General features: G+C 41.5%; 1 protein-coding gene across 1 annotated transcript; it reads right to left on the reverse strand.

Annotated features, from left to right (window-relative positions):
- Positions 1 to 9,205: 9,205 nt before the first annotated feature.
- Positions 9,206 to 10,273, reverse strand: LOC124198435. Its single transcript, XM_046594269.1, has one exon. The coding sequence runs from the start codon at positions 10,271 to 10,273 to the stop codon at positions 9,206 to 9,208; it is 1,068 nt and encodes a 355-aa protein (XP_046450225.1).
- Between the last annotated feature and the right edge of the window lie 4,945 nt (positions 10,274 to 15,218).

Raw genomic sequence — 15,218 nt, forward strand, 5'->3', positions numbered from 1 at the left:
AGCTATAATATACGTGCAAGGCAATGAAATGACCCTCTGGGCAAACAGCAGCAGCAGCAGCTGGACCTTTTGCATTTCCTAATTTATGGTTTTATTCTCGAGCAACCGCAGCATATCTCGTAGAAAAAATAGTCAGTAGCCTTAGACGCCCCGCTGCTGCTTAATGCGCATTTGTGTAATAAACAGCATGCAAGGAGAAGGTCAACACACCATCAAAAGTTTGTGTGTACATTTTCCGGTAACCCCATATAGCCTATTGCGTCAAGGACAATCTCTATATAAATATATAGGCTATAGGCCCTACAACAGCAGGCCTTCTAAAACGATTTATAATATACATTCTAAATATATACTGTTATAGCAAACAACTCGTCTATTCCTGCTGGGCTGTAAATTCCTCTTCCTATAATACAACTACACGCTCTTTCTCTCCCCCCCCCCCCCGGCGCCCCCCGGTGTGCTGTGTGATGGCATTATAATCACACACAGATCCATCAACATTTGGTGGATCATCAATTGATTCAAAATCGAAATCTTGTCTTGTCGACTTTATTTATTCCACAGAAGAACAGCAGATCATCTGCAGTTTCGGCTGCTGTATAAATTATGATCTATATATGTCTATAATACACTGTCCAACAATCCGTTGATTGATGTATTCTTATAATTTGCTGTTTGACCTAACTTTTTTAAGGGCAGGGGGCCCAATTTTCTATAGCTATAGATCATTTAAGTTCCACCGAGTTCCTCAACTTAATCTCGAAATTATATTTATAGGGTATTATATAGGTCTCAGTTTATATCACGTATAGAAACATGTGGGAAGCAATTTAGACACACAATCAATGTTTATTATTATAATTATAGTCAACAAGTTTCCTCGACAAAACATAGGCTATCTCAAATTGTATACCAGGCCATTTCCCATAGGAGAGCAGCAATTGTCGGATTGCGTCCCACTCGGACAGGTCGTCAATGTCGATTTTGAGTCGTCAATGAGCGTCGTGGGGCCGTGAAGGTCCTCCAGCAACTGGTAGATGGTCCAAGCCGATTTCAGGTTGCGTCCGTCCTCTGATGCTTCGTCGCCCAGGCCTAGATTGTAGAAATGAATGTTCCGACTCCGGTTGTGCTGATCATCGACCACGTCCGTTGACGTATCGAACGAATAGACTTGACAGCCGAACTTGCCATATCTTCTTCGAACGTCCATTGTTGATGGCCGACGCCGAATGAGTAGACCAAGCAATTGTTGTAGACGGGCGCAATCGTCTGGTCCAGGCAAACCGCTTTGCGGCCGTTGTGGGCATCAGCAACCCAGAGGCCGAGAGAAATGTCCACCCAAAATCCGAAATCGACGGCCAACAGACAAGCCGTGGTGTTAGCCCAGTGTAAATAGCGATAGATTTCTTCGACCAACATCGATTCGGCCGCTTTCCAGGGTGAATTGAGAAGTGACACATTTTCTGTATCATCACTGATCTGCTGGCAACGCAAAAGTCCAATCCCCAACAGGATGATAGTGCTGCAACAACGACCCAACAATATTAAACTCGCGCGATGCTGGACGCTCATTATTCCAACTGACTTTCAGTCCAGTGTTATTCGCCCGTGATATTACCACCTGCACAGCATCCGTTTGAAATTTCTCCTTCGGCGATATAATACACGCGAGTCAAAATATATTATAATTATAGTCACCCAAACCCATAAATTTGTTCCCAACAACTTTTCCCAGTTGAATCGTGCCTATTTCGGGTATTAGCCTAAGACCCCTTTTCTATATAGGCCTAGGGGTCTTCTGATGGTGAAACGGCGCCCTCTCTCCGTGTGCTAAGCCGTCGCCTTAAACATTACACCACGTTTCTCATATTATTCAATCAAGGTTTATAAATAACAATGGATTAAAATACCCGCTAGAGTTTCCGCCAAATTTTTCGCAAGTTTAGACAAGCCCACACAGCAGCGGCTCCCTACTTATCGTGTCCTACTTATAAGAGGTGTCAGGATCTCTCTCTTAATACATGGCTTTGGTACCTAAATTCCGTTCATATACTTATATACGGGATTTACCGAAAAAACCGAAAAAAACCGAAAAAAAAACCAAAAAAAAACCTGTGTTATGCAAGTATGGTGTAAGTAGCTAAGTAGGCTCAATAAATATAGTCTAACCTCCTTATACACTATAGCTAAAAAATAAAAACAACATCAAGGGCAACCCTCGATTCAAAGGCTTATTTTCTTCAAAAATCGTTTCAATAAGTGTCTTAATTATATTGTATACCACTCTTATCAATCCCACTGGAAAACTGACAACTTCTACCACAACCATATATATGTGAACTATTTCGAGCTTTTGGCTATATGACCTACATAATAAAGCCAAAGCGTGAACAGGCGTCAAAATGAACTAATCAACTTTCCGTCTCATTTATTAGCCCTACCTTACACACAAAATGATCGGTCGCATAAATCGAGTATACGCAACGGGTCCCTTCCTCCAACAACGGAAATTAATCTTCGTACTGCTAAACCAATGAACATAAGAGCAATGTCAACAAGGGATTGCCTGGACGAGTTTTTTTTTTCAAACTCGTCCAGACAGCCACTTTTTCTTTTAACGATTATGTTCATTTTTCTAACCGCGATAAAAGCACCAGACGAGAATTTTGTTATTGACGTTTATAATTAGAACATACAAAATCGAGGGAATCCGCGATGTTTGCTCGTTATTATTTTCTTAACTCTTTTGCGCTTGCCACGACGCTTATCACGTCCTTTATCACGGCACTTGTTGCTGATTTTTGTTTTGATGCTGGGATGCTACCTCATCTCGATCACCAATGAATCACAAAAAACATAGTAAGTTTTTTTTAACGACATTCTTTGTTAATATATTGCACTCCAATAAGAACGAATTAAAAGCCACAAGTAGGAATGGAAATGCTTATACAGGACCTGCTCCTTACATCTTTTCGTTGTCTCATTTTTCATCTTCTAAATCCAAAAGGTCTAAGTTAAAAAAAACCTTGCCCATCAGAAGAGTATTGGAACCTAAAATAAAGGGATCATTCTCAAAACTATTATATAGAAGAGTGAGTATTGTTTGGTTAATTCGTTTGTTTTTTACCAATTCCCGCAAGGAAATCCTCGCGTCAAACAAAAACGATTCTGATATGGAATAGCGCTATTCTTTTGATCGGCGCGCGCGCGATCAGAACATCAACTTTTGGATTAATTAAGTAACGAGAAATTTGTCCGGCACGGGTGCGAGTTCACTGAATGCGCCGTCTTTGATAAGTCGTCGGCTGAATTGCCTCTTGACGAATACGACGCCATCCTGGTGCACATCCACGAGCTCTGGATGACTCACATGCCGAATTTCCAACGGCAGAAACGCCAGCAGCGCTTCGTCTTTCTTACGCAAGAATCACCGCCGATTATGAATCTAAAAAATGTCTCTACGATGGGAAACATTTTCAACGGGACGATGACTTACAAACTCGACTCGGATGTCCGGTTGCTCTATGGCCGCATCCGCACGGGTCCGACGGCTCCATAGGCATCATTATTCATTGTCATATTATAGGTCCTATTAATGCATCCATTCTCACAAACCTGAAAAGTCTTTGATTGCTTATTTTCTCATTCAATTATTAAAGGAATTAGGTTGCTGATGATGCATAGTCATAATTTAACTATTAGTCTTCGTTGTTTTTAGATTCCAAAGTGAGTAGAATGCCGTTTCCTCGGTATATAGGTGCGACATTCCACATTTTCATCAATATCAAAAGAGTATTGGAACCTAAAATAAAGGGATCATTCTCAAAACTATAGAAGAGTGAGTATATTGTTTGGTTAATTCGTTTGTTTTTTACCAATCCCCTTTTCAATGTACCAAGTAACTCAGTTACATGTAGGGTACTCTATCCGCGCAATTCGAGCCATATCTGGCGGAAGAAGAGATTCACAGATTAATTTTAGAAAAGCGTGACTTAGAATCGAACCTCAATAGATGTCAAGCTGAGATTGTAAGAACACTCTGTAGGCCTATAAGACTCTAAAAAAATATCTGCGACATGAGAATGCAGACTTGCCGAGAAAGTCAACTAGCTATACTGCTGCGATCTTGAAAAATGGCAAGGTAAGAATATGAATATCCATTTCCTGAAATTGACGAGCTAACGCGGGTATCCTTGGATTCGATAACGTATAGTGGTGAATCGCGAATTGTTCAACTACCTGATCGTTGACCGCCAATCCCAAATTTGCCCCTGCCCATCACCAGCTAATTTTTGTTTCCCCATGAAGCAGTTTTTTCTTCAATCCCAAATTTGCCTCTGCCCAAAAACGAATTTTGTTTCCCCACAAAGCAGTTTTTTTGTGCCCAAAAATACCTCATGCATACCTCGCTACTCTCGCTTGGTAAGACAGCCGGCCGCTTCAATCATTAGCCTACACCACATTTCACATATATTAAGTCAGTAGGCCCTATATAAATAACGATAGATTGAAATACCCACCAGAGTTCCCGCCAAATTTGTTTAGCAAGTGTAGTAGGCGTACCTATTAACAGTACTACATATAGTACGGTTCGAAAAATTTAGAGTACGGAATAATATTTTCTTATCCAACAACTAGACATCGTGATTAGCTACTCATTGTTGATAACCAAAATAACCAACTACCAGTGTTAAACAGGTGTTATAATTTATTTATATAGAGCTAGGGGTATATAGCCAAGTGCCCTACAAAGCAAAAGACTTCTATTCCCAAAGTGTCCTACTGATTTTAGCAATCAGTCAAATACTGGCTCGGTGTACGTTTCAGCAAACAGCAATCCCACTTGGCGACTGATGACTTGTAACACAACCAAAAATATTAACTATATCTCAAGCTTTTGCAGCTTTCATAATGAAGCGAAAGGCGTCGGGATAAACTAAAAATCTCCCCAATTAGGCCTATTGTATTAACCGTCTATCTTTTCAGGCTTTAAAACAAAAAATGATCTATCGCGTAAATCGAGTGTACCCAGCGTGTCCATTCTTCTTAACAAAGAAAAGGAAATGAACATAAGAGCAATTTCAACAAGGGATTGCCTGGATGAGTTTTTTTTTCAATTTCGTCCAGACAACCACTATGTTTCTATTAACTATTATGTTCATTTGCTACATCCGTGGAAACATGGGCGATGATGTAAAGTACCCTGCAAAAAAATCCGAACAGTTATTTTTTTTCGTAAAGCCCCCTATGTATATTGCGGGAATCTGTTTTTGTCTTTTAGCCCAAATTTTGCATGGCGCGAAAAATCGATTCAACGAACTTACACTCATTGCCTGATTCCTCACTCATTGGACAAGTGACTTAAGGCGATTCCTTTGAAATTGGATTCTAGACGGAAAGGCAACTCTTCCGGAAGGCAAGTCCAAAAAGACAATTGCCTTTTTGGTAAGGCCAGTTGCCTTTTTGGTTCGCTCTGAAAAGAACCGAGTGGGCCGAGATCCAGGCGGGCCGAGATTCATGTGGGCCGAGATCCAGGTGGGCCGAGACTCAGCAGACATCCGTCTCGTGGCAGCTCTCAGTGAAGAATGGTACCTCTTGGCCTACCAGAGGGCGCTTATAAAGGTCCGGACGGCTTAGGCTCCACCCAGTGGTGGGCCGAGATAGCTACAACGCCATCTGCACGGCTAACTTTAGGCTCCGCCTAATTGTGGCCGAGATCCGAGTGGGCCGAGATTCAGTCAGGTGGGCCGAGATTCGGGTGGGCCGAAATTCAGTCAGGTGGGCCGAGATCCGGGTGGGCCGAGATCTGACTGGGCCGAGATTCAGTCAGGTGGGCCGAAATTTAGTCAGGTGGGCCGAGATCCGGGTGGGCCGAGACGCTCACCTGACTGAATTTCGGCCCAGTCGGATCTCGGCCCACCCGGATCTCGGCCCACCTGACTAAATTTCGGCCCACCCGGATCTCGGCCCACCTGACTGAATCTCGGCCCAGTCAGATCTCGGCCCACCCGGATCTCGGCCCACCTGACTAAATTTCGACCCACCCGAATCTCGGCCCACCTGACTGAATCTCGGCCCACAATTAGGCGGAGCCTAAAGATAGCCGTGCAGATGGCGTTGTAGCTATCTCGGCCCACCACTGGGTGGAGCCTAAGCCGTCCGGACCTTTATAAGCGCCCTCTGGTAGGCCAAGAGGTACCATTCTTCACTGAGAGCTGCCACGAGACGGATGTCTGCTGAGTCTCGGCCAACCTGGATCTAGGCCCGCCTGGATCTTGGCCCACCTGGATCTCGGCCCACTCGGTTCTTTTCAGAGCCCCAAAAAAGAGAAAGGCAACTGCCAGAAAGGCAACTGACCTGACCAAAAAGGCAATTGCCTTTTTGGACTCACCTTTTTTAGATTTGCCTTTCTGACTACCAAGGCTTTTTTCTTCGCCACCCAAATTGAAAATCTAAAAGCCAAACACAGTTCCCCGCAACATGGATAGATGGCTGTTTGAAAAAATCCCTGTTCGTATTTTTTTGTAGAATACTGTACATCTTTATATCATCAATGTATTTGCGTTGCGCGAGACTAAAACATTCTAGAAAACACTTTGAAAAAATATGGAAACAATCACAAACAATAGAAATGTCTAAATATCTGCACCTTGACCAAAGCTTTGGTCATCTCGAGAAAGTGTCGCTGATGTACATGTGGGACAATGTGACACATTTTTTCGTAGAAATACACATAGAAATATGTTTATATTTTCTGTACTCACATCTTCTCAAAACGTGCTTTAAGTTGTTTTTTACACCGGCCTTAAAAAAAATGAAAGGAAGAACTGAATTCTTTAGCTGCGACGAGCAAGAAATAGGGTTTGGTGCATGAATAAGGGATTCGTTTGAAAAAAAAATACCATTAGAATCAGTTTTTCACGCTGATTCTCATGGCATTTTTTTTAAAATAATAATTTCTCCCCGTAATCTCACTTCAAAGTTGAGATTAGCTCCCCCCATTTTAAAACGGACCCTACGCCATTTTTGCTGGGCGGTCCTTAAAATCTGATGAATTTCCCCCCTTTTCACCCTTTTCGTCTTTCGCCTTTCGGCCCTAAGGGCAAAAGAGGGGGTATAGGCAGCACGAAAAAGGGTGAAAAGGGGGGAAAAAGGGCAAACTTCATCAGATTTTAAGGACCGCCCACCAAAAATGGCGTGGGGTCCGTTTTAAAATGGGGGGGAGCTAATCTCAACTTTGAAGTGAGATTACGGGGAGAAATTATTATAAAAAAAAAAAAATACCATGAGAATCAGCGTGAAAAACTGATTCTAATGGTATTTTTTTCAAACGAATCCCTTATTCATGCACCAACCCTATTCTTCGGTCTTCTGACGCGACTGACTGGTTCTCCAGGTGTTATATCTTAACGATATGTAAACTGTGACACTGTTGCCTCATCGTTTTAACTTGTCTTGACCGATAGTTTACATTTTTTCGACTTTTTTTAAGGAGGAGGAGCAAAAGAGAGTTGATCGGCATGGCCATATGAAGGTGTTAAGATCCATCTTCGAGCGGAATAACTTTACAAGAGAAGACTACAAATAATAATGAATAAATAACCAGAGGCGTTTTACCCACCAGCCGATGTATTGGACTAACACTACTAACTAGTAGCACAAATAATAAATAAGATAGACATACCGTTACTGAGATGAAAAATACTAGAAATAGGCGACAGGATAAGGCACTTGTTGACACAGTACTAGAACTCAACACAGATCTCAACACTAATAATTTTCGGTACACAAGAAGGGATCGGTAACTGATAGACACAAACTGAAAGAAGGGAACTAAATGAAAATAAATTAATACTAGAACGAGAATAACACAAGACGACAAGGAAATCAGGACTGGTCACTCAAGACTCAAGACAGAAGCTGGCGAATCGAGAGTTCCTTATCAACCATCGTACAAAATGTTAAATATAAATGTTTGCAAATAGAGAACCAAGGTAAGAAACATTCCAGATTGGCAGCTGCAAACGACCGTGTTTGTAGCTGCAAATTTAGCTTCATAATTCTAATTAAACTGTTTTAAGCATAATAAAGCCCCTTGGGTACCTTCGGGATTTAAAGTTAGTTTAAGTTTAGTTGAATACGGTGTTAAGAACTTTAGGAAATGTTTCATTTGCAGAAAGTCCTGTAATGAAAGCATGGCCTTCTACAATCACGGCCTACATACTGGCTATATATCCATCTGTTGCCGAATGGATTTTAAAATGCAAATAATGGATGAATGTCACATGGGTTCATGGTTAAAGCATAAAAACGATGCGAGACATCATTAGTTACATTTGCCATTATGTAAATCTACCAGTTTTAGCTTGGAAATATGATTATTTCGTCATTACTAACCATTTTCACTTCCCACGATTCCTATTGGTTGAAAAAAAAAATCCCAATAAAGCTTTTCAGGTCGACCGATGGAGGACGAGCCTTTGCTGCTGTACACCATAGACCTCTAAACCTTCGGTTATTTAGTAAACTAAATTCCTCAGGGATAATGTCTGATTTCTGAAATTTAAACGAAACCGAACTGGACTGGATCAGACGGGTTGATGACTCTGCTGTTGTTTCCATTTTTGTCGATTATTATGCACCGAGTCCTATTGTGGTAAAAGTCGTCGGTGGCTACATGTGAACTCTTCATACGCTTTTCTGTTTCAAGTTCATGCATCACCCACGCAACAAACCGTCGTATTTCGCAGGGAGAGGGATTACTTGACATTTTAGATGTACCGACGCTGATTTTCGTGATTGCCGTTCAGGTTTACAAATATAAAAAAAAATAAAATACGGAACATCAACATTTTTCCAACAAACCTTTCTCAGCGAAACTTGTGATCTTTAAATACTATATAAGGTGGTACCGGCTAATTGTTGAATTTGTATAAAGATGAATTTTGATGCCAGCTTTCTCTCTACAGAGGCCAGTGTAGTAAACATCTTCGAATGGCACCAAAGGAGTGGTTTGCATAGCAGCCAACATGGGAAAGATCACACTGTTGGAGAACAATACAACGGATCCTTGATAAGAAGGTGGATAACTATTCCATGGCCAATCTTCAAACGATATGCTCCATTTACCTTCTAATTTTAGAAAAATGTAACAAAATAGTTCGCGAGACATTATCAAGGACAATAGAAATATGTGAAACTATTTTTATAGTATTTTACCTCGTTCAGGCCAGAAGTAAGGATGAGGTGACAATAAGCCAAATATACTCTGATTTGATGGATGAAAGGTTTGAACGAAATGGACTAAATTGCGCACGTTGACGTAGACATCGTCGTCCACTTTGAGAACGAAATCCACTTTGGCGCAGTATCTGTACAGCCAGTTGAACAAGCCGGTCGTTTTCAGCGACAAGTTTTCATACGAATCACGAATGCCGATCTGAATGATGTCCTCGTAAGTCTTGGCCTCTTGCTTTATTCGACTTTTTGTCACATCATTGTCGGCCAGTCCTAAAACGAACGCGAAACCTGCGACTCCGAGTAGACCCTCTTGGTGCACTTCTTTCAAGTGATTTTTCCAGGTTTGTCGAATTATTTTCCGGATTGAGAAATTGTCACTCGCCGATATGACAGCGACAAAAACAGTCCGACCACCGGTGATGACCTGATCCTGACACGGCGGAATGGAAATGGGATATTTGAACGAGAGGACGTCGTTGATGACGGGACCGAATTCGGGAATGAGCCGTTCCACACCTACCAAAGGAACCAATCCCAACCGGGCCACGGTGTAGCGGGTGTAGTTGTCCACTCCGGCATAATCAGTATTACGTAAATGATTTGCCAGGTAATGGAAAAACTCGCGATTCACCGTAACGTTTGCAAAAGCTTTTTCATCAAAAACATTTTTCCCGTCTTGTTTTACTCGACTTTGTTGAATTTTCTTCTCTTGGCATTTTTTGACTTCACACCTGAACAATTTCTTGGCTAGATTATGATTTCTTTGTCTAAGATAGTTAAGATAACCACTATCCAATCTATTCAGTTTTGATTGAAGATTTTTTCTCTCTAGTACTAGTCTTCCTAACGTTTCGTTCATGTTTGATTTAGTCTCAGCACATGAAGGATGACGAAATGCTTTGGCATCTTTGTACATCGTGAACATGAGATTCATTGTCATGAGGCTGAAAGGGATGATGATCAGAGATAGCAGGAAAGCAGGAAATGCAATACGGACAAATGTGGAAAAGCGAATTGTCGAAGGGAACGTCATGGTTCTAAATAGTGGCGATGGAAAACAAATAAGAATAATCAGACAAAGTATAATAGTACCATAAATAGGAATTTCCACCTTTTATTATTAAATTGACGTTAAAACTCGTTATTTATAACCCACCACTCTGTAGGAGTCAAACCATGCACGTTTCCGAAACTGATCTGAATATGTAGGCAACAGAATACTATCTAATTTAGGTATACTGGTGATGTGTTGAATTTTAAGAGCGACTGCATGCTTCTCAGCACACCTTAGGAAAACGACTTCTTGCAACATTTGCCAAGAAGGCGGGATTTTATTCACAATAATATTACTTTAGTAAAAAAAAAATGTTCCCGGGTAATTCCCGCGAAAGGCTAATAGCGATCTCATCTTTGGATGACGAGCTTGCTGCTGATATTGTTCACCTTGAATGTTCTCGAGTGCTAATCACATTGGCCTTCAGTTCGATCTGTCGTTATTGTTGTTGTGCGGCCATAGCCTTGCTGGCTTTTTTACGGAAGCAACAGAGTCGTTTTTTTTCATTTCGTGTCAATTGTCGTCTCCTCCTCTGGCTGAAAGATCGAAAATTCAAACGCCGTGTTTTCTGATTTGATTAGACTGTTAAAAAAGGTTTCGATAATCGAAGGTTAGAACTAAAAAGTTGGTTTTCGAATTCTGAAGGTACCGAACGTTTCATTTTTGAACGTTTTTCAAAGGTATTTTATCTCAATTCCTATTTCAATTTTTTTTTAAGTTGAAACCTCTCGAGGAGAATTTTCCTGTCGTGTTATGCGTTGTGTTAAATGGGATGGTAAAACAATGCTTTTTTTGGGATTCGAGGTTGGAATCTAAATTTTTGAAGGAGGAAAGGTAGGATAAAAAGGGAAAAGCCAGCCCAACCCCATCGGTCGCCGCCGATCGATGGCCAACTGATTTAACAACAATTTTTATTGGGGTGCTGATGTATCGTGATCAGGGAATATTTAACATAAAAAACATAATTTTAATGCAAAAGAAATACAGTATTTTACATTATTTCATGCATTTTCTCATTTCCTACTTCACCCGCGAGCACTGGAGGCATTCACATCGGTGGAGGGGGAGACGCGTCCCCCCTTTCTCAGGGATAAATCCCACTTTTAAAATAGTTTTTAAGCAATTATATTTCACTTTTATCATTGTGTTGTCTTGACATTGGCATTGTCTTTGTCATAGTGGGCTCATTAGTTATTTTTCCCCTTTTATTTCTAGGTTTCAAAAGGAACTCGGACATCTATTCAAAAATACTCCCAAGTCCCAACCTATTCACTGTGAGAGAATAAGCGGGTTGAATCGTGATACTACGGTCACCCTTTATATATTTTACATTAGCTCAACCCTTGAGAGTGAAATTCACAAATTGCCGTCTAGTCCCTGAGGGATTTAGTTCACTAAATAACCGAAGATTGAGGTCTTTATAGCAGCATAGGCTCTTCCTCCATCGGTCGACCTGAAAAGATTTATTGGGATTTTTTTCAACCAATAGGAATCGTGGAAAATGAAAATGGTCAATTATGACGATATATAATAATATTTCCAAGCAAAAACAAGTAGATTTACATTGTGACAAATGTTTTAAACATGAACCCATGTGACATTCTTATCTATCATTTGTATTTAAAAAATTAGCCATTTTGAACATTTTTTTAAACATTTCAAACATAGATGGCACGCTAAGTAAACACTAGTAACTAAATTGTAATAAATCAAATTGTTATAAATAATAAATGAATTGTAAGGTTCAAACGGTGGAAACCAGCTTTGGAAAGTGGAACATTTTACTACTTTCGGCATTGGCTATGATGAGTCAGAGAAAGGGGATGGGAAAGGCTGGAAACATTCGGCAACAGAGGGATATATAGCCAGTATGTAGGCCGTGATTGTAGTAGGCCATGCTTTCATTACAGGACTTTCTGCAAATGAAACATTTCCTAAAGTTCCTCTCCTATGCAGGCTATCCTTTGACGCGTCTACCCCCTCTACCGATGTGAATGCCCCCAGTGCTCGCGGGTGGCATTTTTCTCTTTATCTTACCTTTCCTCCTTAAAAAAATTAGATTCCAAACCTGAAATCCCCCCCCCCCCCCCAAAAAAAAAACGCGTTGTTTAACCATCCCATTTAACACAATGCTTAACACGACGGGAAAATTCTCCTCGGGATTCATAACCTTCTATTCTCAAGTTTTAGAAGCAACATTTTGATAATATTTTTTGGAGGAATTTACATGTTAATACGGTATTAACATGTAATATTAACATGTCATCAGGCAAGAGCCTGATGATGACATGGAGGCCAGGATGGGTCCCAGGTGGGTCATTCTCCTCTGGTAGAGGGCGATGTCGGCCCCATGTTCCCTGAGCATGTGCCACACCGCCATACTCAACAGGATGAATTGGGGTCGTCTCCTTGGATCGGACGCTGCCGTTTCGCGTATGTGGCGCAGGGTGTTGATCAAGTCGTCGTTGACGAGCGGTCGCCATTTGAAGGAGACGCGCAGTCTGAGGATGCGGCTGGTCATTTCAATGTCGCCGTGATATTTGGCCGGAATGCGCCGGAATGGGACTGGGCACCGTCACCCGGTCGTTGTTTGGAATGATCTAGTATATATCCAGTTGCAAACAATCAATATCTCATCAATAACAGAAAAGGCAAAGGATCCAACAGCATCAGCATTGAAATAATAATCTAATCAGCACCTTGACAAAGTTAAAAAACTGTTGGCGAATTCTGGAGTCGCCCACAAAGACGAAAAGCAATTCGTCCGTCATCAGTGGGTTGCTACTGCTGATGTTGGTGGTGGCGACTTGCTGGAACAGGTGAAAACAGAGCGTGGAAACAGGTGGCGATGGGCTGGGCCGTGTAGCGCATGAGGCGGCAGATCGTTCCGTCGTTACAACTCTTAAGCAGCGAGAGGCGACTGATGACGTCACCCTCGCCTACCCCTTCGTAGGACCGTACATTCAACAGATTGCCTACGCAGAGAGGTGGCTGTTCCAGCATCTCCAGCAGCAGTTGGTTTCCCAAAAGTGGATGGCCCGCCTGCAGACTAATAGTGTTGACTGGTGCTGCTGCAATTTTCACTAGCAGAAGCAAAAACAGCAGCAGCAGGAAACAAAACAACGGGATTCTTCTTATTCTTCTACGCCTATTGCCAACAGTCCACGATGTCCTCGAGTGCCGTTCCGTTTGCATCTCTTCTATCAAATAATTGGATTTCAATTGCTGTACCTTTTGATCGCGGGACGACGGCCGGTGCCGCCTCGTTCCACAATCGGTCAGTGTTGCAACTCGCCTGATGCTGGTTTTATTGAATCGGTAGCGCCCACCGTCAGTCGTCAGCACCGTCGACTCCAACCGCCAATAAACAGCTGTTTCGTTTCGAATGAAATTCCGGGGAACTTCGGTCTAGCGTAAAGTCGGACTGTTTTGCTATTCGCTTTCCTGTAGCTTAATAGCACGATCTGCCCATAATGGATTTTATCGTGGGAAATCTGCCCTGCCTGTCAGTAGATTTCTTGAAACTTGAAGATTTCGTCATCACGGCGATGCTATAGACATCTGGTGGTGATGCAAATCTGATTGCTGCGTCATCAAAGATTGCGTCATCACGGCGATGCTATAGACATCTGGTGGTGATTTGCAATTGACCAATCACAGCGCGTTTGCATTGTGACATGAATAAGCTCCTCCCCCAAAATGTTCATGACATGAATAAGCTCCTTCCCCCAAAATGTTCGTGACAGACACAGGCTCCTCCCACAAAAGCTTGTTCTTTTATTATATATGGATTATTAATGGGCTTGCGCGTTGTTGAATAATCAAAATGATTGTAAATTTCAATTGAAAATAAAAGTTTCGTTTCACTTTATGATTTGCCTGATGTATGAATAAAAATCCTTTTCAAGCCAAAGCCTTAATATTAAAATTGTTCGCTCGCCGGCAGGGAAATCCCCACTTTGACGCGGTCAAGTGGGCCATGGTTATTAAAAACTCGTTCACATTTTTTTTACTCAAATATGAAATAAACGAACAAAACCAGATCCGCACATCGATTGAAAACACTCCATGGGGTATAAATGTACATCCCTTTGGGCCGTGATGGGCGTTTTCTTGTTCTGTAAAATAATATAGAATGTGAAAAAAGAGGGTTGATTGGTTTTTGATTAGGTTTTAATCACATAAGCAATATTGCCGTAAGTGAATCCGTGGTCGCTGGGTTATTTCGTTTCCGTACCACAGTCCGCAGGCTAGTCTCTATATACAAAGTCATTATGAATACTGTTGTAGGTTTTCCGATGAAGCCAACGAAAATAGATATATAATAGCCAACGGCAAATGCATAGCCTCTCTGTTGAATCGAGTTGAATGCCCTTCATTATATTTACAGAGCTCCCTTCACATACGCCGTACAGCATCAATTACGTTTTCTCAGTTACAATGTTGCTCAACACGTGCTGACGGTGCGAATCACCTGCGTGTGTTGAACAGCACTTTCAATTTATCGTGCGTTGTAGTTCAAGCCTTGAAAGTCTGGAGGTCAATGCATCTAAAATGGCATATTATTGGCTACGTGTATGTCCATTCCATATAGAGGTCTGTTGCACAGCAAGTGCCGTAAAGGTAAAAAATGACGAGACGTATTTTTTTTCTTTGCTGGAAACTAAAAGGGAATTCCCCCCTTGAAGCTGCTGGTTGATTTTCAACTCGTACCTAATCCGTTTCTTCGCCCCTCAGATATACACATCTCTATTATACATTGTTGCGGTTAAAGTCTATTTTAGCAACCCACTTTTTACTTTACTCTCTACTTAAATTTTGTCTACTTTCGGCTACTTTTTCGGTAGCAAAATAGCCATAATACTTTTGGTAGGGCTTTTTACCTTGTGGACGTAACGTCTACCATTGCAATAAAGTCGCGAAA

Source organism: Daphnia pulex, chromosome 7, assembly GCF_021134715.1.
Source record: "Daphnia pulex isolate KAP4 chromosome 7, ASM2113471v1".
Classification (NCBI taxonomy): Eukaryota; Metazoa; Arthropoda; class Branchiopoda; order Diplostraca; family Daphniidae; genus Daphnia; species Daphnia pulex.

Excerpts from the sequence above, each read along its gene's own strand:
- LOC124198435 (XM_046594269.1), bottom strand. The coding sequence starts at position 10,273 with ATGACGTTCCCTTCGACAATTCGCTTTTCCACATTTGTCCGTATTGCA.